The following is a 26967-nucleotide window of genomic DNA, read 5'->3' as shown; positions in this document are numbered from 1 at the left end:
ATACACTAGTGTTAAGGAGTAACTCCCCTTCTCTGAGGGTGAATCTAGAGGTGTGTATGTCAGTCACGAGAATTCAGTAATTTTTATTCAGACGATCATTATCGTGAAATTATTACTATTATAATATTAATTTAACATTACTATAAAAATTCATAAACTTTAAATTTTGAATTCGTCTTTGTCCTTTTCTATGCTAACTAACTTTCTGATTATAATTGGGAATCATTCATTGACTAATATTTGAGCTACCTTTAATTTTTCCGGTGAATTACAAATATGGCAGCCAAGAACAATATCTAAAACTAGACGGATATAAAAAGAAATTCTAAAATAAAAAAACTCGAAAAGAGAATAAACTAAGTAAAGAAAAAGATAAAGGCTTTAAAGAAGATTATTAAGCAATTTTGTTTGAAAAAATGATTTATTAATATTCAAAAAAGATTTAATATAAGTATTTAAAAAGGATTTAAAACGCTAATAGCCTAAGTATGTATTTGTAAAAATACGATTTTAATTGTAATTTCTTGGCTATCGAATGGTAGACATATGTCGTTATCAAATTCTAAAAAATAATAATGTCAAGATTATATCCTTGAGCAAATTAATTAGGTATATACCACATATATGAAACTAGGATAATTAATTACCTAAAATAAATTGGAGCAATAGCACAATAATGGAAATTAATATTTATCACAAATTCAACGAATATAAAGCTTAGTATATCATTCATATATTTCAATTGTAAATATGACCTAATTTGGTATTAGTAGATGATCTAACTAAAATACAATGAATCTTATTCAACTCTTCATTCTTCAATGTGTTCATTAATCATGCTATAGAGGATTCAACATAAGAGGCGATCCCCAGACGAGATATTTAACGTGTTAGCTATAGTAATGCACGAGTCGATACATATGACAAGGAAATACATACAAATGATCTTTGATTTTTGACTTCAAATCTTTAATAGATGGAATTGCCTCCTTCTTTGCCCATCATTAGAAAAGTTCATTTTTATAATTATCTATTCTTATTGCTAAGTTTGGTTGTATTTTTGATAATTTACTCATCCTATCTCCTTCCATCTTCTCCATCAGTCACATCCTTGGCCAACTTGATTATATTTGGCCAAATCCTAAACCTTCAAGTAAGTTTGATCAACACCTTTTTATTTTCTTGATATTATCACTTTTTTTTTCACATTTGAATAATTATTGGTCATATCGCTCTTTATCGAGAAATTTAAGAAGCTATACAAGGTTTCTCAGGCCAAATCATATGGTTCCCAACATAATCACGATTATTCTAATTAGTATATTCTTTGTTTAGCTTCTAAGGTCTATTTTTTAGTTCGAGATTATGACATGTTGGGAGTTGAATCTTGTACAAAAAAGAGGTCTAGAAAAGTGTCTGATTTGTTCTTTATCATGTCAATCCTGCACACTCTCATTCAATCGATCTTGATAGTCTGAATTCAAAAAGTATGTTAATCTAGACACACCAATTATCTGATCCAAATAGAAAAAATCACTTAAAATATAACTACGTTTTAGTAACCACCCATACTAAGTGGATTACTGTTCTGAAAATCAATAAAGTGATATGTTATAACACGTTAAACTATACTCGATAGCGCGTGATGATAGTCTTGGAGATTCTTGTAGATGTCTAATCTTGAGTTGTTTGACTTTGTTCTTTATTGTGTTAGAGAAGAACAAGGATTATAAGTTGTCACCATTTGCAATTGGAGGAGGTGAAAATGAGTGCAATTTATTCAGTGGAAAATGGGTTTGGGATGAGTCAAATAGGCCTCTATATAAGGAATCAGAATGTCCATATTTACTTCCTCAAGTAACTTGTCAAGAACATGGAAGGCCAGATAAGGACTATCTCTATTGGAGATGGCAACCTAGTGACTGTCTTATTCCCAGGTTTGTAATATCTTTTTTTTTTGTTTCAATTAATGAGTTTAAGTGACAAATATCGACGAGGACAACTCAGTGTACAAAGCATCCAACATTCATGTAGGGTCTGGAAAAGAGTCGCACCCAAGAGGTGTGATTTTGAAAACTTAAACCTAATGCAAGTATTAATGTCTGCTTCCATAGCTTGAACTTGTGATCAATAGATCACCCAGAGACAACTTTACTGTTGCTCTAAGATTCCCTTAGTTTAGAATTTTTTTTTATTATCAATTCATTTTTACCTATATACCGTCAAGGATAGCTTGATGCACAAAACATTCTGCAGTCACGCGCAGGGTTTGGCAAAGGGCAGGCACCCTCAAGGGGTGTGATGTAGAAAACCTACGCTAATGCAAGTATTAGTAACTGTTTCCACGACTAAAATCTTGAAGTGATATATAATGCCAGTTTAGAAAAATTTTATATTATCAAATCATTTTTACCTATTGTGACATATAACCTATTTTATCGTTATGAATTTAAACTCATATGTTATAATCTGGGCAGATTCAATGCATCATTGATGCTGGAAAGTCTTAGAGGAAAGAGGATGATGTTTGTTGGTGATTCATTAAATCGAGGACAATTCACTTCTATGGTCTGCCTCCTCCATAAAATCATACCAAACGAAACCAAATCGCTCCGTAAAGTCGATTCGTTCACCATTTTTACAGCAAAGGTACGTTATATATACACTGATAGTATAAAGAATTTTTATATAATTAATATTTAATAAATTTAACATGTTAAATCAGTTTAATTATCATTTACTATAACTATGTGTTGTCAATCAATATACTTATCAATCCCTCAATATAAAAAATAATAATTTTATTTTGGGCATTGCAATAAATCGTTAATCATATTTAATCTTTTACGTAATTATTGCAATGTACTATATTTTTAGTCCTCTCCTTCTATATCTTTTCAAAATTACAAATTATTAAATGTCAAACTATTTAATCATATACTATACCCTAAAAATTATATTGTAGTTACTACATATGTGAAGATAATATGACACATTGCCTTATGCCTAGATATAGTGACCAAAAATATACTTTTTAAAAATAATAATTGAAGGTTTGAATATGCTTAACTCAATACTATAAGGACGAATTTACCAATAACTTCAGGATATAATTAATGATTCCTACATAGAATTTCATGTAATTTACCTTTTAAATAACTTGATCGTATAAATACTTTTACATCGTGTCTACGAATATTTAATTTAGAATCACTACTAAAATTTATTTTTTACTTAAATTGATCATTATACCAGGATTATAATGCAACAATTGAATTCTACTGGGCACCATTTCTACTAGAATCAAATGCAGATAGTCCTGGAAAACATAGGGTACCTGATCGAATCGTTCGAAAAAATTCGATCGATACACATGGAAAATACTGGAAAGGAGTCGATATTATGGTGTTCAATACTTACATTTGGTGGATGTCTGGCCGTACATTCAAGATTCTGTAAATTTTTACATAATATTTTCTTCTTACATATAGTATACTCTGGTTATATAGGCCTCTAATTAATTTTACGTTTTATTTTCAGGAATGGGACGTTTGATGATAAGATAAAAGATATAGAAGATGTGCCAACTAATGATGCTTATCGTATGGGAATGAAGAATTTATTGAGATGGATAAATCAGAATATGGATCCAAAAAGAAATAGGGTCTTTTTTACAAGCATGTCACCTTCTCATGCATGGTAAGTGAATTGAGTATACAAATTTTTGAGTCCTGAGAATGGAAAAAAATTATGTTAAGAGCACCATCTTTATTATGTTAATAAATAAAAAAATATTTTATTAGATAGTTAAACAAATTACTTTTTCTGTCTAAATTTATGCAGTACCTTCAGATTTCGAGATTCAAACAAGTCTATTTTTTTACTATAATTTTTTTATATATCTTTTAAATATTTTAAATTGACAATCATTGTGACTTATACTACTTTTTATGTAGTTTTCGAATATATAAATTTTGTTTTAAAAAATTTAAAGATTCCATGCTTGAATTCACGGTCAAAGTTAGATTATTTGTTTCTCGTAAAATATAAAGCGTCACATAAATTGGGATAAAGTGAGAACAAAAAAAAAACAAAGATATTACTATAACTTGGTAAGAGTTGGGTGGGTCGAGTTATGGTCCATTGAAGCCCATCTCGACCCAATTCATTTCACCCCAACTAACCTTTGAACGTGTTAATGATCTATCTATTTATTTAAGTCAATTCATTTTAATTTATTCAAATTCAATCCAAGTCACTCATTTGATATCCCTAGTCGAGTCTTATAGTGTGCAAAAATGAATATAGATAGAGTTAGATATATCTGTTCTCACAACTCAGAATTCAAGATTTTAAGTTTATAAAGTCTTGATAACAATTTCTTTTACTTACTGTATTCTGGAGAAATTATTTTTACATATTAAGTAAATTTTTGAATGAATCAAAGCAACCAAATTCCTGTTCAGAATCCACCACGTCTAAATTCTGAATTTGTAAATATTACTAACAATTTAATTTTTTTTGCTTGTTATTAGGAGCAAAGAGTGGGGAGGAAATCCAAATGGAAATTGTTACAATGAAACAAAAATGATAGAGGATCCAAATTATTGGGGATCAGATAGTAGAAAAAGCATAATGCAAGTGATTAAAGAAGAATTTGGAAAATCAAAAGTGCCAATTACATTTCTCAACATAACTCAATTATCAATGCCAAGAAGAGATGCACACACATCAATTTACAAAGAAAGATGGGGACCTTTAAGTCCACAAGAAAAAGCAAATCCTTCAAGTTATGCAGATTGTATACATTGGTGTTTGCCTGGACTTCAAGATGTTTGGAATGAGCTTTTATTTGCTAAACTTTTCTATCCTTAATTAACACTGAGCATAATATAGCATTTACATTTCTCAAGAACTTGCGCCAATGACTATATATGTAATTTCTTTTTGTGATTTCTAGTTCCAAAATTTTGAATTAATATTTCAACAATAAATATACTATAATGTCGTTTTGCTACTCTCGATCATCGAGCCTGATTGACTTGACTGACAAATGTGGTCTTTCTTGGTCAATTGGAAATTGTAGAACTGTATAGCCACTCTCCAAATTCCAAACCGACTAACAAAGTGATCTGAAAGCAAAGCCCTTAATTCATTCTGATTCAAGCCGTTGAAGCAGCCCCTATATCTAAACACCGCTCACCTCAATGTTGACTCATCACATCTTGAGGTTGAAGGTCGTCCCAAGGGTCTGCTGGATAAAAAATTGTTCTTGCTGGGAGAATAGCACGCATCAGAGATATCTTTATCTAATGAAAAGGCTTTGTCATTAGAGAATTTTGATAAAGACGATGTAATCGAAATCTATTTCTTTGTGAATCTTTAAGTTACATGCACCTAATTAAGTCTAAGGAACTTTGACACTAGTATTGTTGCATTTATAAAAATCGATTATAACAAATAATTAGTTAGATTTAATTTTCACTTACCATCACTACAACATACTTTCTTCGTTTCTTTTTACTTTGTTAAATTTTAACTTGACACACCTATTCAGAAAACAATAATTAGTATATGAGTTTACTATTTTACCTATTTTAATTGATAGAGTCTTAAATATATTTACTCATTATATTTTTCAAAGACATTAACTCTATGTTAAGAAATTGCGTATAATAGGAAGAAATAAATTGTCCTTTCTTGATTTGTCAAAAATGACAAGTAAAAAGAAAAATCAAATTAGAAAATATTTGACAAGTAAATGAAAATGGATGGAGTATTAGGCCTTATCCACTCTCGAAAACTATAGCCTTAATTACTCTCTCCACCGTCTATCGTTACTTGTCCACTATATTATTTTGAGATATCCAACAATACTTGTCCAGTATACAAAACCAATAAATAATTTATCATGATATGTCTATTTTACCCTTGCTATTAAATATTATTCATTTTTAATATTTAAATGACTTGTATTTAATAAGAATGACTTGATAAAATTATTCATATATTTACTGTTTATTAGTCTCTATAGCAAATTAATAGTGGACAACTATTGTCGAAAAGAGGAAATACAAAACATTGTTATGGGGTAATTTTGGGTACATTTTCTAAACGTGGTCCAAAATATTTTTTTTGACCTTAGACCAAAATCCTATCTAATAAATGATGGAATCAATGACATAAAATGTAATATACATAGGAACTTTATCCTTTTTAATTAGTCCAAATGATGGAATCAATGACATAAAAAGTGCATCTTAAAAATCTCAACTATTTGACTGATACTAATAATTATATTCCAACTTGAGGGTGTGTCTGACAATAGCATCTTTCTGAATTTGATTATGGATGTTAAGGTGAAACAAATCACCAATTTAATTAATTATTCGACTAACCAAATGTTCAGAGGTTATTAAATGAACAAAGTGTCAGAATTGGAGGCAGGTGTTTGGACATAATTTGGTTGAAAAAAATCAAGTTAAAAGTTAGAAAATAGTGGTACCTAAAAGTAGGGTTGTTCACAGTTTTGGTTAAAACCAAAACCAAACCAAAAATTTAATCAAACCGAATAAAAAAACCGACATTTGGTTTGGTTTGGTTTGGTTTTAAATTTGAATAACCGATAATATTTGGTTTGGTTATGGTTATAGAAAAAAATAATCGAATAAATAACCGAACCAAACCGATAATTATATACATAAAATTTATAATTATTTATATATATAATATTAGTTTTTCATAAATAATTAAAGATATTTTATACTTTTTAATTATTAATTTAATATTAATCTACTTATTTTTAAGGCCCAACAATCCAAGCCCAACTCTCAAGCCCAATTATAAATTCTAATAAACATTAAATAGCAGTCCAAGTCCAACAATCCAAGCCCATTAGCCCAACTCTCAAGCCCAATTCTAAATCCTCAATTCTAAATCTTAAATTTCTAATAAGCACTAAGCACTTAAGCAACAGGCAGCAACATAAGGTAAAAATTAAAACTTTAAAACCCTAGTATCTGTTTTCCTTTTACATTTTTGTTCCTCTCACGTTGGTTTCTGACAAAGTCACAGACTCACAGTCATAGACTAATAGTGAAGGCTCAAGAGCAACCTCAATTCCTCAACCCCAAGTACAAGATTGTCAAATTTTGAGAAGGTTTGTAAGAAGTTTTTCAAATTTTAAATTGATTTTAAGTTATTTTCTTTTTTTGTTTCGAATGTTTAAGTTGTTTCCTTTTCTGTTTCGAACCTTTGTGGGCCGTAAGGAAAAAAGAGCTTCGTAAGAATTTGAAGAATGTAGAGAGAGAATATTTGAATTATCTCGGCTAGTTATAAACCGAATAACCGAACCAAACCGACAATAACCAAACCCGTGGTTATTATTTTACTTTGTTTGGTTATGGTTTTAGACATTTAATAACCGATTAAATTGGTTTGGTTATGATTTTAATCAATAACCAACTCAAACCGAACCATGAACACCCCTACCTAAAAGTGTGAAGTTATGTTTGGATAAATATTTTATTTTAAAAAAATTAATATTTTGTGCATGGAAAAACAATCACCGAGAAAAACTCATCTTCAAAAACTAACTAGAAAATCATTTCAATATATAATCATAAAAGAAAATAAGAAAAATATTATTTTTTTTTGGAAAAAAAATTCTCCAATTAAATTAAAATATGATAAGTACATTTTTTTATATCGGATACTCTCGCTACAACCGAAGAGACATTTAGTGGCAATAGATTTTCTTTTAGTAGTACTATTTATAGCTACAAAAATATTTAGCGGCAATCGACTTAATGTCATGGCATCCATAGTCACTAAAATTTTTAGTGACATTTATATAGAGTGAAGATTATAATACTCATATTATATTAATGCCGTTAAATATAACATATCGAAAATTATATTATTGCGGCTAAATAATTGTCGAAAAAATTATTATTATTGTCTTTTATTATTTAAGTTTAGTTCTTTCTTGGATTTGTTGGTGAATCGATTATATAACAATATATTTGGTATAATTTTATAAACGATATTTAAAGAAGATAAGATGTCGACTCAAAAAATAAAATTACAAAAATTTATGAACATAAAATAGCAAGATACTAAATCAATGAAGTAACAAAGATATGAATATCTAGAGCCGAATTAATTAATCACAATCATATCATTAGGATATAATAAAATCACAATTATATCTAGAGGCTTCTATTGACTATAAACAAATTGAAATTCAATAAAAGCCTCCTTGTCCACTTGCAAACCAACTTGGAAAATATTTTCTTCCTTCACCGATCACAACATTTAATATAATATTTATGGGGGGAATTTAAAAGAAAGGAGAGGCGAAAAATCCAATAAAAAGATTTATAAAAAAATATAACTACAACTTGACTTTGATTTAATTGCAACTTGGTACTTGATTGTTTTGCAGCTTTTGATCATTCTTCTAACCATGATTTAGATGAGTTGAATTTGAACGAATTAAAATAAATTAAGTTTTTAAATGAGTGAATTATTAGATATTTTGATAAATTAAATTTTTGTGGTCTAATTTTATTATTTCTGTTGATATAACACGATCTTGAACAAACAAGTGAATCTAATTATCTGAGACAATAAGGTTAGATAATTCGTTATAACAGAATAAATTACATTAATTATACTATAATTTTTTTATATTATCAATATATGTATAAACTAAATCCAAGAATTAGTTGTTGGGTACATCTCATGACCAGCAGGTTCAGTGTCCAAAGACTAACAATTTTATTCAAAAAACAAAAAATAATGCAATTAGTAGTATGAATAAATTATATTTAATGTCAATTTGTGAACTTCACAACTGGTAAACCATTTAAAACAATTAGACTATATGGAAATTAAAAATTAATATTCGTGCACTGTGTTCATTAAGTAAAAAATACATGACATTAATCTATTAGTAATACAGGTCTGACAACCAGGTGGATATTTAATGGACTATTCTTCTCCATTTTACTTTTACCAATTTATATTTTGCTGAGGATAAACAATTTATTTATTTATTTTAAAAGAAAGAATATTGTACTATATATATAGTTAATAAAACATTTAACAAATGAAGTGCCATTTGGAACACTTTGTTGGTCTATAGTACAATTAACCATACTATCACATATGGTTTATTCGAATTCCCTTTATATAAAAGTATATCTTGTATATATAAGATTAAATTATTTTTAATATATATATATATATATATATATATATATATATATATAATGCTTAAATCTTAACTCGACAACAAAAACGCGACACTTTTAATTATATTCTTAACTCGACACTTTTAAGATACACAGTATTTTATCAATCTGCAATATGTGCTGATGAAATGCATGTAATATATGGCAGCTTTTCTAATTAGCCAACAAAATAAGAATGGACTTTTTTTTGAAGACTAGAAGAATTTATCTGATGGTGAAGTAAGGATACTATACAAAATACATATCATTATTAATGTGGTGGAATGAATAAAATTACTTCGTTGTTAAGAAATTTCTAATAGGAAATTAAAAGACCTATATTAAGAATCTAACTAAAGATAATTCAAAAAGTGTGAATTGCCAAAATTATGTAAGGGGGTACATTGCTCCTGCTCGTACCAATGTGAAAGACTAATACATGTAAATTTAAATTAATTGAACAAATAATAACTCTGAATATACCATATATTCATTATAATAACACAATGTACAAAGTACACAAATACACCATCATCATACTATGTATATTAGCTATTCCACATTGAAACAATTCCAATAACCAACCTTTAATTACACTCTTCAAAATCTATCAAATTTCACTTCTCAGTCTCCATGTATCCAAAACTTAGAGAACAAACACCATAAAAAAAGGATCGAATAAATGTAAAAAGATTTAGCGCCCATTTAGATTGACTTAAAAATCAAAAAAAAATTAGAACAAAAAAATAAAAGACCAACTTTTAACTTCTTTTAAACATTTTTTTGATTTCTCAACGTTAAAAATAACTTGAAAGTTGATTTGATTAACTTTTAAGCACAGTAAAAAGCTTATTTGACATATTTTTAAGTCAATCCAAACATGCACTTAATCAGTAATCAATTAATCATGACGATCGATTTTAGCTAATTACTCTTACAACAACAATATCTAGTGTAATTATAACATATATGAGATTAGCGAAGAAAATAATATGCGAGAAAGTTAACGACAGAGACTGAGAGTTTATTTTCGATAGACACAATGTCCAGATCTGACATCTTTGTCTCTTCTTGTTCAGCTTTCTTAACTCAATTAGTAGGACCCCTAGAGTCCACCTCTTGTATCATGATCAGTCTAGCAATGGTTGAACACACTAAGAGCCCGTTTGGATGGGCTTATAAGTTGGTCAAACCAACTTATAAGCCCTTTTTAGCTTATTAAGGTGTTTGGGTACCAACTTAAAATGTTAAATTTAAGTCATAAAGTTCTTAAAGTCACAAAAAATGAAAAGTTGAAAATCCTAACTTTTCTTTTTGGAGGGCTTAAAGTCATTTACGTTGACCAAAGAAATTACTTTTATATCTCTTATATTTTATTTTAATTTCCAAAGTACCCTCTCAGCTAAAGCCCTAAAATTCATATTTGTTCCTCATTTTTTCAGCAACAACAGAGCAGCAAAATGTGAATAATGGTGAAGATAGAGCAATCTCTTTTCAAGAAATGAACACCAACAAATATGAAGAACAGTACATGAAGGAGACTGAAATCAAGAAGACGACGAAGAAAAAGAACCAGAGGTAAGAACTTTTCATTCTATTCCGGCACGGGCACCAATGCCGGCGTCTGGCCCACCACCTCCTTCGGTGGTTATAGAGAAAAGGGCTGATTTTGCAAAGACTGGTGGATATATGGCTAGCAATATAATGCAGATGCAAATGGGTGTTGGTACAAGGCCTGAATTTGGGTTAGTGGAAACAAGGTCACCTTTGATTGCAAGAATGGGGTATTGGGGTAGAGATAAGACTGCTAGTACTTATGATTTGGTGGAACAAATACATTTTTTGTATATTAATGTTGTCAAAGCCAGAAATCTTTCAGTTATGAATATATCAGGGAGTCTTTAAAGGTATTTCAATTATTTTGACAAAAAATAAGTACTTAACAATACTTATTTGCGAAACATATCAATAACTTATTTTCAGAATGAGCACTTTTATTTAAACACTCAACTGCTTATTTATAAAAATAACTTTCAATACTTAAAAGTTCTAAAAACACTCTATATACAAAAATCACTTTTTTAAGTCAATCCAACGGGCTCTAAGTACTCTTAGTTTTCTCCATATTCTCCGCGATTTGCGCTAACGATTGCAAATTGCACCGTACAATTGTATCAACGAATACACTGGTTTCTTCCATTGTATTCCCCTGCGGTACATCCACAACGTATGATTCCACCACCACTGTCCCGTCGCCATCGCCCCCATCATCCGCCGCCGTCCGATGAAGCGTCGTCACCGATCTATAATTAGTCAGCCGGTGATCCCCGCCGACAATACTAATGCTCATCACTTTTTTCTCGTCGTCTAGAATTTCAAGCCTCTCGATGCTCGAAGCCGCGGGGAGGCCGGTGATGACGTGGACCTCCCTGAGCGAACCGACAACTTTGCCGTCGCCGACGATGATGTGGCAGCTCTTGAGAAAGTTTTTGTAGGCTTGCGGATTGTCGAAACGGCGGATTATGGACCACACGATGTCGATTGGGGCGGAGATGGAACGGACCACGGCGGAGCAGCACTGGTTGTTGGGAACCACAGAGTGGTTGTGGTAATGGTAGAGGTTGTCAGGGACATCGACATTATTGTTAGTCATCGTCGCGGGGAAGTTTCCGGCGAGTGTGGCGGTGCTGTGGTGGTTGATTCGGTGGAGTTGAAGTGAGGAAGTCATCTCTTTTTGTTTTTTTGATAAAGAGAAAAGAGATGAGAATGGAGCGTTATATACTTATATAACACATTTAAATCATGAGTTTATCTATTCAATTCATTTTAATTTGAGTGACGATATTTGGCTGCACATATATCTTAATAACAAAGGAAGGATTGTTTTAAGAAAAAAATATTATTTAAAATAAATTATAGATATTTATTTATATATAACATATAAAAGTAAAAAATTTAAGATAAATTATTTTATAAATATATATAAGCTTATTTTTTACTTTAAGGGTGTGCATATTAATAAAAAAATATATTTTTCTATTTTCTCATTTTTGATTGTTTATAAAATTTAAGATAATTCTTTTAGAAAAATAAGTTCTTTAAAAATAAGAAAAATGATTTCTTTTAATGAAAATAGAGAATATTACAAATTTTTCGAGTAACATTTTATATTACAGTAAACCTCACTGAATTAATACTCGATAAATTAATAATCTCTCTAAGATAATATTTTTCTTTGATACCGATTTGGGTCAATAAAAAAAATCACTCATTTCGATAAGATAATAAGATCATATATTTTCAGAAGATCCCTTTATAAATATATGGTTCTATTAATATTATAAATCAATAATTCTATAAAAGTATAAATATATCTAAGACAATTTAGTAAAATATGATTTTATTGTATTTTGTTAAAATTTAAATCTAGTTGAAGCTTATTTCTAACTTTTCTTATTGCATCCAAAAGTTTTGATGTTGTCTGTTCGAACTAAATCATAAAATCGCGAAGAGTTTTAGATGAGTAAGTGCTTCCTTACGTGAAACTGATTCCAAAGGTATTGTATCATCTTCAACTTCATTATTAACATTATTATTTTTCTAATGTTATACACAATTTCTTCTAAGCTCTGGACCTCTAAACATGCATCATTTTCACCTGGATAATCTAATAGGTTATTGACATCCATTTCATTGTGGTAATCGAGATTATTAATCATAACCTCGAGTTCATGAATGATGTTTTCGCAAGTGTGTTCATTAAAAAAATAACATTTTTTCTTATGAATTTCAATTTCGTCTTGATGTTTTGTATATCATAATTAACCTTCTTTAAATCTTAAATACTCTTTAAATTAATAAATATTAATTTATTAATTAAATACTATTTCTACAAAATAATAATTCACCTTTATTAATTTAGTGAGATTTTACTATGCTCTCCCCCTTCAACACACCACATTTTCAGTGCACTCTCTGTCCTCATTCCTACCACCCCACCTCCTCACCGGGCCGATTCAATGCATAGAAAAATAAAGCATATATTTTAACCCTTTAACTTTGGGAGCCTCAAAATTTTCATCAAAAATATTTATGTTTATATTTTTATAGGTAAAAATTAATTATAATATATATTTTTCAAAAATATATATTTTATATTCCTTAACCCCATTCAAGTAGAAGAAATTAAGAGACGTTGTTTTGCCTTCTTACTTTTTTAAAAAACTCTTTTGTATTCTTTTTCATCAAATATTTGATAAGTTAAAGTAATATTCTATCAAAATTTTGGATCAATAGTCAAAAAATATTGAACAAAGTCAATTGTAAATTATCTATTTTATTTCTTCGTAAATTCTCAATATCAAGTTATCAACTTCTTGAATTATATTTTAACGTTCTAATACTTTTATTTATTTAAAATCTGTCAACTTATTACTTATAGAATTATGTTAAGAATTCATATACTAATTGACACAGTAAAATAATGTTTTTCAACTTTGAATTGATAAAATTAGAAAAATAATTTTAAATAAATAAATATAAAGTTAAATTATTTAAATTTTAGGCATCTAACTAATATTTCGCTTTAGACCCTCCATTATGTTGAGCTGCCTTTACCTCCTCATCTCATAGTATTTTAGGTTAATAATTTTTGTATATATATTAAAAACAAAAAAATATTTTTCATACCAAACACATCTTTAATTTGTATTTTCACCTAAAAAATCTTGAATTTGATCCAATTCATTTATTTATCTTATTCACCTTCATTCCGTTAATATCTAATTCTATCCGTTTATTTGTCACTACTAATTGTAACTACAACAACTTTTTGAAGTCAAAATTAAGCAATTTGAGTTGGTGTTTTTAGCTAACTGCTTACGTTAGCGGCCATGCAAGTTGATCATCAACTTGCTAAAAGTATAATTATTAAGACGGAGTCTCAACCAAAAAACCCTTCGACTTTTGATATAATTACGTAATCTGCCACTGCTAGTCAAAATCATTATCCGAGGTTTTTCAACTTTTTAAGAAGTCTCTATCGAGTGTGATCAGAATAGCCCTGCAACTAAGTGAAAAATTACGAGAATAATTAAATATATATTAGTTAGTTAATTAATATAATAATAATTTAATTAAATTATCATTCGCTATTAATTTATAATCATAATTACGTGTAGAATTTGTATAATTTAGCTCTCAATTATATAAATTCAGAATTTATATAATTTGATTCTTAATTGTCGAGAATTTTTATAATTGTATAAATTCAGAATTTGTATATGCTTACCCTAACTTGAATATAATTGTCATATTGATGCATTTAATTTGTATAAGTTTTGAAAATTTCTAAATGTATAAATACAAAATGATAAATATACAAGCAGAAGTACTCATAGCAAACGGAACTATAATTATGGAGCGTAATTAGATAAATTATAACTAAGAAACATAAATAAGAAATATTTTGCTATTATTTTTTATTGATTCAGTTGAAAACAGATTTGAGTAACACTATAGGTAATTTTTTTAATCACTTTATTGATAATTAATCTCGATACTATTATTTTATGATCTGACAAATATATATATAATTCTGACTTAGATGTTTAAGTTATACCAAAATTAATAGCTAAATAAGAGATAAGACAAATACTTGTCCCAACATACAAAACATTCCCTTAATTAGATGTCAATCCAATTCAAAGGTTGATGGATGATGTAATCAATTGCTTCAACTAAACACAATACTTTTCAGATAAATACTTACAAACATTTGAAGTATATAGCTTTATCTTTATTTCAACTTGAGGATTGTCTTATTTGAAGATATGTACTGGTAAATGTTTTAAATATAATTGTTTTTTTTTTTGAGATTATCAACTTGTTTTTTGTTTTTTTGGGGTTTATTTCATAGATGGGGTTGGTAGGAGGGAGAGGGGGAGGTAGGCATTTACCAACAAGTTGCAATTTTATTTGTATACAAACAAATAATGATGATAAAGTTTATGCAATTTGTGGACAAAAAGTCCATGCTACAACTTTGTACATGGACAGACTTTTCCTGAAGTTAATCGCAATTGGAATTTTTTTAAAATAAAAAATAGCAAATTGGAAATAAATGATCTTATAAATTTACAACAAGTTGAATTCATTGTACATTTTAAGTATCACAAGATTCCTTCTAGATGATTTAAAATAAATAATTGACAAAAGAGAAGTGGTACTAGTAGTATTAGTTAAAGGTTGAGCTTTTGAGGTACTTTAATGGTTAAATTTATGGGTGAAAATTATTTTCACTCCTCAACTTTCCTTTCAAAATTAAAATCCCCCTAACTTTGAATAATAATCAAATTTCCTCATTTATTCTAATTAAAATTTCAAAATGCCTATTATATCCTTTTATTATTAATTTTTTTTACTTCTTTAAAAATCATGATTTTTTTATTTTTTTTATTTACTGTAACATTTTTTTATAAAAACATTAACATTATTTTTTGGACAAGAAAGTGAATTTTTTTAATTAAGAGATATTAAATATCTATGTTAAAAAGTAAATTATATATTGTATAAAGAGATATTAAATAGATGTGATATAACAAGAGTAAAATGAACAATGCATAGGATAAAAGAGAGAGTTTGATTATTGTTCAAAGTTGAGGGGAGAGTTTGATTTTAAAAGCAAAATCGGGGTGAAAATGATTTCCACCCTTAAATTTATTGGCTTTATATATTTATGGCAATATGCATGTTAAATAAGGAAAAACTTGCAAACAAGGAAAAGGAAAGGAATCATTTGGCTAGGAGAATTATTCATTTTTGTTTGAGTAATTATTTGTTTAATTTTAAAATTAATATTTAGTTATAGAATTTTCAAATCCAACTTTGATATGAATTTCAAATTCTAAAAAGTGCTCCAAACTTATTTTTTCAAATATTTCAACTCTATTTTTATGAATTCCAAATAAAATATTTTTTTTTTCATTTTAATTTATTTGTCTTATTTTTTTTAGTCCTTTTTTGGCAACCTTTTAATTTCAATTTTTCACATGACATATTTAAATTAAATGACATTTTGATATATTTTACATATGTTTAATTTAAAACCGTAAAATTTAAAAGTGTTCTTTAATTTGTTAAATTTCGTGTCAAGTCAAAATAAAACAAATACATTAAAATAAAGAAAATTAACAACTATTAACTCCCACCCACCCCGTCGTCATCTTCTCCACCCCAACCCCAACCCCACGCTGACAAACAAAAATATCAATCAAATTGGGTCAAAAAATCCGACGAACCTTCATTTTTTTCGGCAAGATTAATACAAATCTAAAATTACTCACTAATTATTTTGATCTTAAACAACTCTTCACCAGTAACTTTCAATTCAACACGCCATTTGCACTTGGCAGTAGAGATGTGGAGGAATATAATGGACAAAGAAGAAGTCATTTAATTTAAGTTTTTTTTCTTCATTTTTCCCTTCATTCACATAGCTCCAATTAATTAACGGCGCAAATAGTAAATAGAAAAAATGAACATCTCCTAGTTTAGGTGTCTAAGTGAAAGTTGATGCCAACTTTAGAGGGCAACCGATGGATTTCACCAAAAGAAAAAGAATATAAGAACTCCCAAAAAATTCAAAGTTAAAATGTGACCTTTAGGTCAGTCTACTAATCACTTTATTTTTTTATATTCTTAATTATTTGATATTCGAAATTCATTAATTTAAAATGGGTAAGAGCCCATAAAAGGAAAACGAATTTTTCTTATTATACTGAAAGTTACTAACTTATTTTTCGTAACAAAGAACTATTCAACTTAATTTGCCGAATTAAATACCACTAAAAGTAACTAAACAAAAAAAAAACCACTAAATTTTACTTAAGCTTCCAAGAAAGTCATTAAATAAATTTTAATAATGTAACACAACTTTGTCGAAATATTATTAAAAATGTCTCTTTTTTTTCTTTCTTATAATGAGCTTTTGTGATACTTAAGAAAAATTTTTAAGTAATGTTTTAATTACAGAAAATAATAACTATTATGAAACGAATCGCGATTATGGAAGTGAGACAAAGCCAAGAGTAATTATAATACGTAGTGGATTTACAATATCGGGAATTTAATAGCTTTTACATATGTATTTACAATGAAAAATTCATTAAATATATGAAAAAATATTTATTGGAAATTCAGTAACAATTTGGACTTTTAGTCTCAGAACAAAAATGAAACTTGTTTAAGTTTTGTTGTCCTCCTTTGAGGGTTTGATTCATCCGCAAACGCGAACTTATAATAAAGGAAAAATTACTAGAAAAAACACTTTTTAAAAAATAATTACTGATTTTAGCGATATTTTTATTTATTACCATTTATAGCAATATATAACAATATTATGATATATCTACTATGTATTAAAAGTGAATTATGCATGCAATATAAATATATTATAAGTGTTTTAAAATATATTATACTTGTTTGGTAAAAAATTGACACAATGTATTATAAGTGTATTAAAATATATGATAAATTAAGTATCCATGAATAAAACTTGTATTATATAAGTTTTATAAATTATTCTCGCTAATATGTATTAAAATTGTATTATAATTGTATTATAAGTGTTCAGTGAAAAAAAATATTATTGCTATAAATAGTAAATATTTTCTTAATGTTGTACATTTATGTAAATTTCCCTATAATAAAATATTTTTTTAATCAAAAATTATTAGAAATCTATAAATTTTAAATTCTGAAATCATCATCGATTGATATGTGAGTTTTTTTTCTGTTTTTTTATTTATTATTATTTCTCTCTTTTTGTTTTCCTCATAAAAAATTGTTTGGATCTTCTTCCTTTTGCGATTAAGACTGATTAACAAGAATACTTTTAATTTTTTTTCAGTGGATGGTTATAATGGCTTTCAATGATGATAATGATCAATTCAGTTCTAATTTTTGTCAATTTCTACTTTTAATATTCCATTTAGAACAGAATCATTTCAATCCTTAGTATGCTTAGCTGTCATTTACAACTGTGGTTAAAGGAAATTATATTTGAAGAACGGAAAAGAGTTAAAATTGCTTCCAACTATATGAATTAGATCACTTATATTCTCTGTTAAATTTTGGAGTTACAAATGCCCCCGCAGTCATACTAAGAGACCATAAATATCCACAAAAATTAATGGCCCAAATTTTTAGCAACGTGACAAATCATGAGTGAATAATTTCTCCACTTAAGCGTTGTCAACTAGAATTCACTACAAGAAATTAGACCTTTAATGGCTACAAAAATAGCCATAAAAATCCAGAATATCACCATTGTTGACACTCAATTTTGACTCTCCACAACACAAATTGACTATCGAGTTTCTTTGAATTTCAAACATTTTTGAGATAATTAGCTTTTATAAAAACAAAGATATTTTCATGTTATTCTTAACTATTTTTATTTTTTTTATATAAATTTTAGTATAATATACATATTTTTATAAACTATATCTTTGATTACTATTTATGTAGTTATTCAAAAATTATCTCAAAAAGATTTCATTTTTTAACTAAATACAATGTCAGTTAGGTTAGTTTAATTATAGTTTGCATTTTTGAAAATTTTAGTTTTTTCTAAAAAAATAAAATAAAATAAAATCTCCGCATCGAAAATTGTACGAAAATTTAAAGTTTTTGGAGCCTATATAAAGGCTCATATTCTTATTAAGAAGGGAGAAGAAGTGGAAGGTATTTTAGCCACCCCAAAGTTAGAAATTTTCTTAACTTGACTAGGATTTTGGACTCTTGTCCCTAGCCTAAAAGTTGTGAAAATTTCTAGTTTTTAATCTATATTTTTCTTCAAAGAAAATAGGAGATTGAAGTCGAAATTTAGGCTAACGACTGTGTTCTTATAACGTCGAATTCACAAAGGTTCGAGACTAATTTTTTTTTTTTTTTTAGATTGGAGTTTCATCAAGCTCTTGGGTGGTGGTGAAGTTGTCTTCCGCTCACCGTCTTCAGTCTTGCTGCCCGGAAAGAGTTGATAAATGGAAAAGAAGATTGGAGTTCCATCAAGCTCTTGGGTGGTGGTGAAGTTGTCTTCCGCTCATCGTCTTCAGTCTTGCTGCTCGGAAAGAGGTAAAATCTTTTCTCAGCTTTATTTTATTTAATTATTTCATATTTTATATTTAGTTAATTGGTAGTCTTGTTGTTTTTAGTTAGCATGTATTAAGAATAATTAGATTAATGATAGATTTTTTTTTTATAGTTAGCATGTGTTAAAATTAATTAGCTATCATATGTTAGAATTATTTCATGAAAGATCTTAGTTTTGTTCATTATTTTTCCAAATAGTTTCCTTTGACAATATAAATTTTCATGTTTTAAATTTCTTCTTTTAACATGATTTAGATAACAAAAATATGCTTAAAGTTATTATTCAATTAGAACTTTCATGGTCTAATCGATTTAATTCTTTCTTTAAAATTTGAGCTAGTATAACGTATATATTAAATCCGTGTTCTTTACTTACTTAAATATATTTCTTCTTTCATTTCCTTTATCCACATATATGCATGTTGTTAGTCACTTCTAGGATGCACATCAATTTGATAACTTAAAATATCATGATATGTTCCTTGGTTTAGTTTAAAATAAGTAAATGCTTATGTAATTTTATTTTGGTGCATGTTATATCAATTCGAGTCTATCTTTGGACCCCATCATTGCATATCGTTGAGTTTTGAGTCTTCCATCATCTTGTTTGAATTGCTGGAAGTTGATAAATGGAAAAGAAGGTAATATTCATAATTTATATATTGATATTATGCTGTATATACGAAATACATGTGGAAAACAGTGTCATATACACTGATATACAATACCTATATACTCTGATATGCAAGAAAACAATGTTGTATACACTGATATATAATATGCATACAGTATGATATACAATTATATACAACAGATACAGGTAACAAACAGGTAGTATACTGTGTGTATACAATTTGATATACAAAAATAAAGTTATATACATTGTATACAGTATATATACATTCCGATATACAGTGTGTATACAACTGCGGTATACAGTGGAATTGTGCTTAAGGCCCAAAACGCAGATGGCCCAACAGCTTAGTCTAGACGTACAGAAACTAAGTGCCGGACAATATTTTCATGTGTTATTTATTATTTATTTATATTAATTCGGATTGTAATAAGTTATTTACTTTTGTTATTTATGCTTGCTTAAATACTAATTTTAATTTGTTTTAATTTAATTAGATTCCCCTAAAGATAAACCAATTAATGTTAATTTACTCTTTAAATGATTTTCTACCTTTACTTAGACATTTGGTAAACTTTACTTTTTTTTTATACATGTATATTATTTTCAATCTTTAAATTTGATCATTTTTTTCAAAAAATAATTTTAAAATCTTCGTTTCCTTTAAATTAATATTTTTAAAAGTTAGTCAAATAATTTTTAAATCGTCGGATAACCGCGCGTTAGCGGCCACTTTGAATGCCTAACACCTTCTCAAAGTGGAAATAAAACCTCGTACCTTTTTCTCTGAATTTTTAAGACTTAAATCTGTTAGGGTCTTTTAAATTAAGTTTTCTTAATTTCTTTAAAAAATTAAGTGGCAACTCCTCTTTTCTAAAATTAATTTTTTCTCTATAAAGTTGAAATTAATTTTAAACCGTCCTTTTCAGACATAACAACCACTTAAGGTTTTTACTGATTTTTTGGAGAGATTAAAAGCAGCAATAGTCACTGATATTTAGTGGCAACTAATGTATTTTTTCAACAAAATAAATATGGTAATTAATTTTCGGTTATGACCCAATTTTCTAAAATAAATATATATGAACTATCAATATTTAAAAAATCAAATATTATTACGAAAAACATCCAAATTATTTCTTAACTTGAATCTCTTACTGCACAATGCATTATTATACATTTTATGCAATTACAAATGACATATAGAATTTTCAAATTCCTCATTGATCGACTTCATTTGTGATTTTTTGGAAATAATATCCCTGTTATGAAGAAAAGAATACAAAATTATTCCTATAATCTAATGCTGAAAATCAGTAAAAACCTTTAGTGGCAAAAGTGTAGGATTTTGTGGCGACTTTTACCGTCGCTAAAAGTCCAACTTCTTGTAATGAATCCTAATTGACAACGCTTAGGTGAAGGAATTAGTCCACATGACTTACCACGCCACTAAATTTGAGTTGTTAACTCTTGAAGGTATTTGTAGTCTCATGGAATAACGGCGGGGGTATTTTTAATACAAATATATTTTTAGAGGGTTTTTGATATGGAATAAACACTAAACTAAGTAAAAATAAAAGATAGATTGATCAAAGACCTTTTAATTCGATGATAGCAAATAAATTTGGGAATGAGAATTCAATTTATGCTCATGCGATTCATCACAAATAACCAAACATTATCAAGATTACCACGGTTAAGTTTGTCTTAATTTCTTAATGATCAACTTGTCTCTCTCGATGACAAGCAAGTATATCTTGACTAATTTTCTCAAACTTCGCAAGTATAGCAAAATAAACAACCAATACGGCAATACTAGGATCATCTTATCTCTAGCTCAAATCCATAAAATGAGGGTTAGTCCAGACTTTCTCAACCTCTAGTCCATTAGTCAATTTTCAAATCGTGCTAATTAATCTTTTTTACACTTAATCCGCTCTCTCAAGCAAGATTAAAGATAAATAGAAAAGTTCTTCGAGAATCAAAGACAATGTTTAATTAATTGCAAAAGCGCAAAACAAATCAAAATTCAAATATTGTTTATGTTCAGCATAGGTGCTTCACTTACATATTTATTTTTTCATGATTTTGTTATGTTCTACTTGCTTTGAAGATCTACACGATTTTTTTTAATATATTTTCATAAGAGACAAATAAATTGAGTACAAACTATTCTCTGTAAATTTTATTCATGATATTACACTGAAGAATATGTTATTGGTATCTTGCCTCCAACTCCTCTTCCTTGAAGGTCTAGAGAGACCAAATTTGTATCCGATCAACATCCATACAAACCAAATGACTACAGATTCAGACTTCAATAGACCAGCTAGTTAGTTTTTTCATGATGTTGAATCCCTCATTTTTCTCAAGCACCATAGTTCCTACACAACAGTTAATAACACCCAACTTTCAACATGAGAAATCACCTGAACAAAAAGGCTCCATACACAGATAATCATCCAGTGAGCCATACCTCAAGTCTCAGTAAAAGATGATAATGTTTACCAGAACTTGCTCAATGTCTGTTATTTACAATCTCATATAGGATCTGGTTCTATGGTGATCCTACATCAAAGATCAAAACATATACTATATCACATACCAAAACACAGAAACTAGTAAGCATTGAAGACAAGAACCAAAAGAGACATAAATATGAACTTCATATCAGTATATGACAATTACAAGGGAGATAATTTTCTCTTTTACTGTGAACTTAAGAAGGACCAAAAACCTTGTAAATGTTAGCAAACTACTAGTCAATCTCAAAAACTTTACAAGATACTGGCTTTGATTCAACAACAGCTTGAATTCTCTCTTGCAAAAACTTATCAAGAATCAGCTGGCCTTCAGCAACAAAAGGAAAGGGAAAATCATAGTTCCTCAAAAGCAAAAGGGAAAAAAAATAATCAAAGAACAATATATTCTCCAGCTCCTAGACTATGCTTTTTCATTTTTGTCGAACTAAAAGAAAGACCTCTTGAACTAACTAGGTGCACATTTGAAAATTTTCTGATCATCGCATAAATTCTGCAATAAAATCCTGTTTCTAGCAGTGATACATCCAGATCCAGTTTGCCTGGATGCGAGGCTTGTATAGATCCACCATGTCAAACTCCCCAATTGCATTTAGAAATCCAGTACACACAAGTCATCCAAGCAGAAGTTGAAGTCCTCCTGTCGGCCTGGTTTCAGAAAATCAAAATTGTAATCAACCATGATAGGTGCTTGCTGCTCCATTTGCTGCAAACCTTCCAACATATTGCCATCTGCATTGTCCAACTGATAAGATGGATTTGAGAACTGATCATCCGCATTTTCCAACTGGTATGATGGATTTGACAACTGATTATTCTCGTACGTAGCATTCTGTAATCGATATGAAGGATCATAGGCGTACTGCTCTTGTTTAGGAGGAACAGAACCAACATCTTGATTAGGAGCCGATGCATCTCGTGGAGTCGAATCTATCATGCCTAATAGCTCATTTACATCAAACATTTCATCATCCAAACACAAGTTGACTAGATCATCTTGTCCAATATTCCACGAATCATAACTAAAGGCCGGATGCTCTTCTTTAATTTCAAAGGTCTCCCTTTTATCTAACAACTCCTTAGCCTCGTCTTTCGCTTCCTCTTTCAATGAGCTCAGTGGTGTTCCAACTTCATCAGAACCAGTCCTAGTAGCATCAAATTTTATTTCACTTTCTCCATCTTCATATCTAATCTCAGGAACACTGGCTCTTCCTCCCATCATGCCATCAGCAGGGCACACCTCAGAGAAACTTGAGGCGGCTGTATTGGAGTCGGATTGAGATACAGTAGGCAACGAGGAATCATCCTTAGAAGACTCTTTCAACGAAGGGTAATAATCCGGGAGATTCAGCCTTGCACAAGGACCATACATTGCCCTTGCAGCTTCATCATAAGCAAGAGCAGCGTCAATTGCTGTGTCAAATGTACCCAACCAAAGCCTACTCCCTCTATGTGGCTCCCTAATCTCAGCAACCCATTTACCCCATGTCCTCTGCCTAACACCTCTGTACTTGCACCTCCCATTATCCGGTCCTCCTTTACCTTTCATACACCCTTTCTTTGATCCTTTAGCAGGAACTTTACGCACTGGCTTTCTTCCATCATCATCACACAAGTCCAATTTTTCGTTCACTTCTTTCCACTTCGCAAGTGTCTCTGCTACATTCTTCGGCGCGTCTTTTCTACTCCTAGATTTCTTCTTTCTGGTATAATCCATAGGTAACATCATATTTGAACTTTGATCAAGCACAGCCATAAATCTAGTTCTGTCCATTAAGAATAAAAGAAAATGCGTCAAATAGAATACTACTAATCCATTTATAGACCAAGCCAGCAGCAAAAGCCTTTGCACACAAGTAAAGGCGCAGCCTTTAATATAAAAATGTTTTCTTCCTCAGCAAGAAACCCTAAAAAAAAATTAAAAAAATCCCCTTTCTTCGCCTCCATCCAAAAATCTAATTCCACACTATCACTTACCAATTCAGAGTTGATTTCCCAAACGATCACCGGAAGTTATTGTCTTACTGAAGAAAATTAAAAATCGAACTTTTCAGATAAAAATGATTCCATTTTCTACGCCACCAAATAACTAATTGCTTTCATCCAAAAATACTTACAAATCCAGAGCTGATTTCTCATATAACCACCACTCCAGAGTCGCTAACTTTAATTTGTTTGAAAAAAATGAAATTAAACTTTTTGAGATAATAACTAGTGTCCGATATGAGAAATGAGAAATGAAGCCAATAAATTCAACACGAAACATCAAACAACAATGCTCAATTATTAAAACCCTAATCAGCAATATCATCTATCAACTTTTGGTGAAACTAGCAACAACTGAACCAAAATTCCCATAAACACTCAAACAAACCTTCTAACAGAAATCGAACAAAGAAAGCAAACTGCAATTGCAAATCAAAAATGAAATCAAACTTACCTCACAATTATTTTAGTGTTTCGTATTTCTCTGTAATCAACAATTGATTTAATGTTTTTCTCTTCACAAAAATGATGATTTCTCCGATACAATTGATTTGATGTTTTTTCGCTTCACAAAAATGATGATTTCTCGGGGATTCCAAATTGTTCTGCTACTTTCTTGAGTGATTTTTTTTCCAGACAACCGGAGGAGATAAGGAAACTGAAGAGATATTTATAGAATTCTGTAGATATATATACTTTTTTAATATTAAAATATCTTGTGTTGCTAAATCTGGTGACGTGGCAAGGATTTGTTTGAATCGTGGCTCTTTGATTGCCGCGTGATAGGACACGTGTCAGTAGAAAATTCGAGAGAGTCTCGTGGTGCAACTTCTCTTTGTGTTGAAGAAATCATGTTTCGTTTAAAATTTGACCTTTGAATTTAATGAATTTACAATTATGCCATATTCATTAGTTCGAGACTGATCTAGTTTGTTTTAGTGAGCGGCCAACAGTCTGCCAGCCGTTGCAAGTTGATACTGGCAAAAACTATCTAGTGGTGACTTCCTAATCAAGTAAGGTCGAATGCGTAATAAGTCGATCGAGAAAAGTATTGAAAACACGTTTAAGATATTTAAATTATTAATAGTCTTAAAAATATCTTTCTGTTTGATTTATTGAATTTAACTACATTTTTGATCTTACAATATGAGTGAAAATACATTTCTAAATTTTCACAATTTAGGAGTTTTTTCAACATTTTTTTCGACTTTTCTACCAGAGTTTGAGATCACTTGCTATGTCGTATGATAAATTGGGGTAAATCAGTAGTATATTTAAGGTCAGTTAGTTACATAGAGTGGTATTTTTAAGACTGTCAATAGGTCGGAGACGAAATTAAAAGTTTCGCCAAGTTTAGGAGAGTTTTCAATACTTCTCATAAAAGAAATTTGATCAATAACTAAAGGAAAAATTAAGTGAATAAGCAAACATATATTTCTACTAGTTAATTACTTAACATATCTATAGTTTAGCTAATATACAATTCACCACTAATATAATTAGCGTTAATTACGGTTCGAGTTTGTATAATTTGCACGTTTGTATAATTCAAAATTTGTATAACTTTTGTATAATGTAATTTTGTATAATATAATTTGTATAATTGTTTAAAGTTCAGATGTTTGTGTTTGTATAAATTCATTATTTCGAGTTTATACAAAAATAGTTCAATTATCCGCGAATTATACAAACCGGCGAATTATAAAAAACGAGACAGCTTAAACTATAGCTACAACTCATAAATATGCAAATTATAGTTAAGGAGCTTAATTAAGTTCATTAAAATGGTTATTTGCGAAAATTCTTCTAAATTAAATGATAGCTAAAAAATCGAAGGATGAGAGAGATAGATCTCTGCTCATTGCTCATCTCTTTTTTCTTTTTTTTTTTTGATTTTTCACTCGATGTTCGAAGCTCATGAAGTCTCGATTAAATTTGAATCGCGCACTACATGATCCATTTGAGAGTGACACTTCGAACATAATTTTTTCTCATCACTTCCTTAGTTAATTTACTGTGTTGGTGAAAGGGATGTAAATGAAATTGAAAAAAATTTCAATTTCAACAAATTTTAAAGTAAAATATGTTGGGACAGTAGACAATATAATATTATATTAAGAATATTTTTGAATCGGCTTGATCTAACAATAAATATCAAAAACAATTATTCGGTGAAATTTGCACGAAGGTGGTAGATTAATTATGACATTTGGCCTGATTTAGTATGTATATTATTGTGTTAAGAGTGTCATATTAGAGACCTTTTTATAAATAATTATTTAAACTATATTAAGAGTGTCTTTGTACTCGCTTAGCCCACCAAAATGAAGAATTAAACTTGAAAGTTTATTTCTGGATTATATTTTAATATTGTTTTGTTTAACTAAAGCTGATTACGTATGATATTCGTTCAACATAT

General features: G+C 29.1%; 2 protein-coding genes and 1 pseudogene across 2 annotated transcripts; 1 reads left to right on the top strand and 2 right to left on the bottom strand.

Annotated features, from left to right (window-relative positions):
- Window positions 1-976: 976 nt before the first annotated feature.
- LOC129877779 (protein trichome birefringence-like 33) lies at window positions 977-4925 on the top strand (annotated as a pseudogene).
- Window positions 4926-11237: 6312 nt separating this feature from the next.
- Window positions 11238-12019, bottom strand: LOC129877772 (abscisic acid receptor PYL4-like). The gene has a single exon (XM_055953305.1). It carries the CDS (start codon window positions 11962-11964, stop codon window positions 11338-11340), a length of 627 nt encoding a protein of 208 aa, XP_055809280.1. The 5' UTR covers window positions 11965-12019; the 3' UTR covers window positions 11238-11337.
- Window positions 12020-22670: 10651 nt separating this feature from the next.
- Window positions 22671-25188, bottom strand: LOC129880867 (dehydration-responsive element-binding protein 2A-like). The gene is made up of 2 exons (XM_055955096.1): window positions 25003-25188; window positions 22671-24328 (listed from the first exon to the last, which is right to left on the bottom strand). The coding sequence occupies exon 2, from the start codon at window positions 24316-24318 to the stop codon at window positions 23155-23157; it is 1164 nt and encodes a 387-aa protein (XP_055811071.1). The 5' UTR covers window positions 24319-24328; window positions 25003-25188; the 3' UTR covers window positions 22671-23154.
- Window positions 25189-26967: the final 1779 nt, after the last annotated feature.

Source organism: Solanum dulcamara, chromosome 2 (genome assembly GCF_947179165.1).
Source record: "Solanum dulcamara chromosome 2, daSolDulc1.2, whole genome shotgun sequence".
Taxonomy (NCBI): domain Eukaryota; kingdom Viridiplantae; phylum Streptophyta; class Magnoliopsida; order Solanales; family Solanaceae; genus Solanum; species Solanum dulcamara.
The sequence above is the reverse complement of the archived record's forward strand: the minus strand, read 5'-3'. Positions and strand labels throughout refer to the sequence as shown.

What these genes read in the sequence shown, in the direction of transcription:
- LOC129877772 (XM_055953305.1), bottom strand. Translation starts at nt 11,964, where the DNA reads ATGACTTCCTCACTTCAACTCCACCGAATCAACCACCACAGCACCGCC.
- LOC129880867 (XM_055955096.1), bottom strand. Translation starts at nt 24,318, where the DNA reads ATGGCTGTGCTTGATCAAAGTTCAAATATGATGTTACCTATGGATTAT.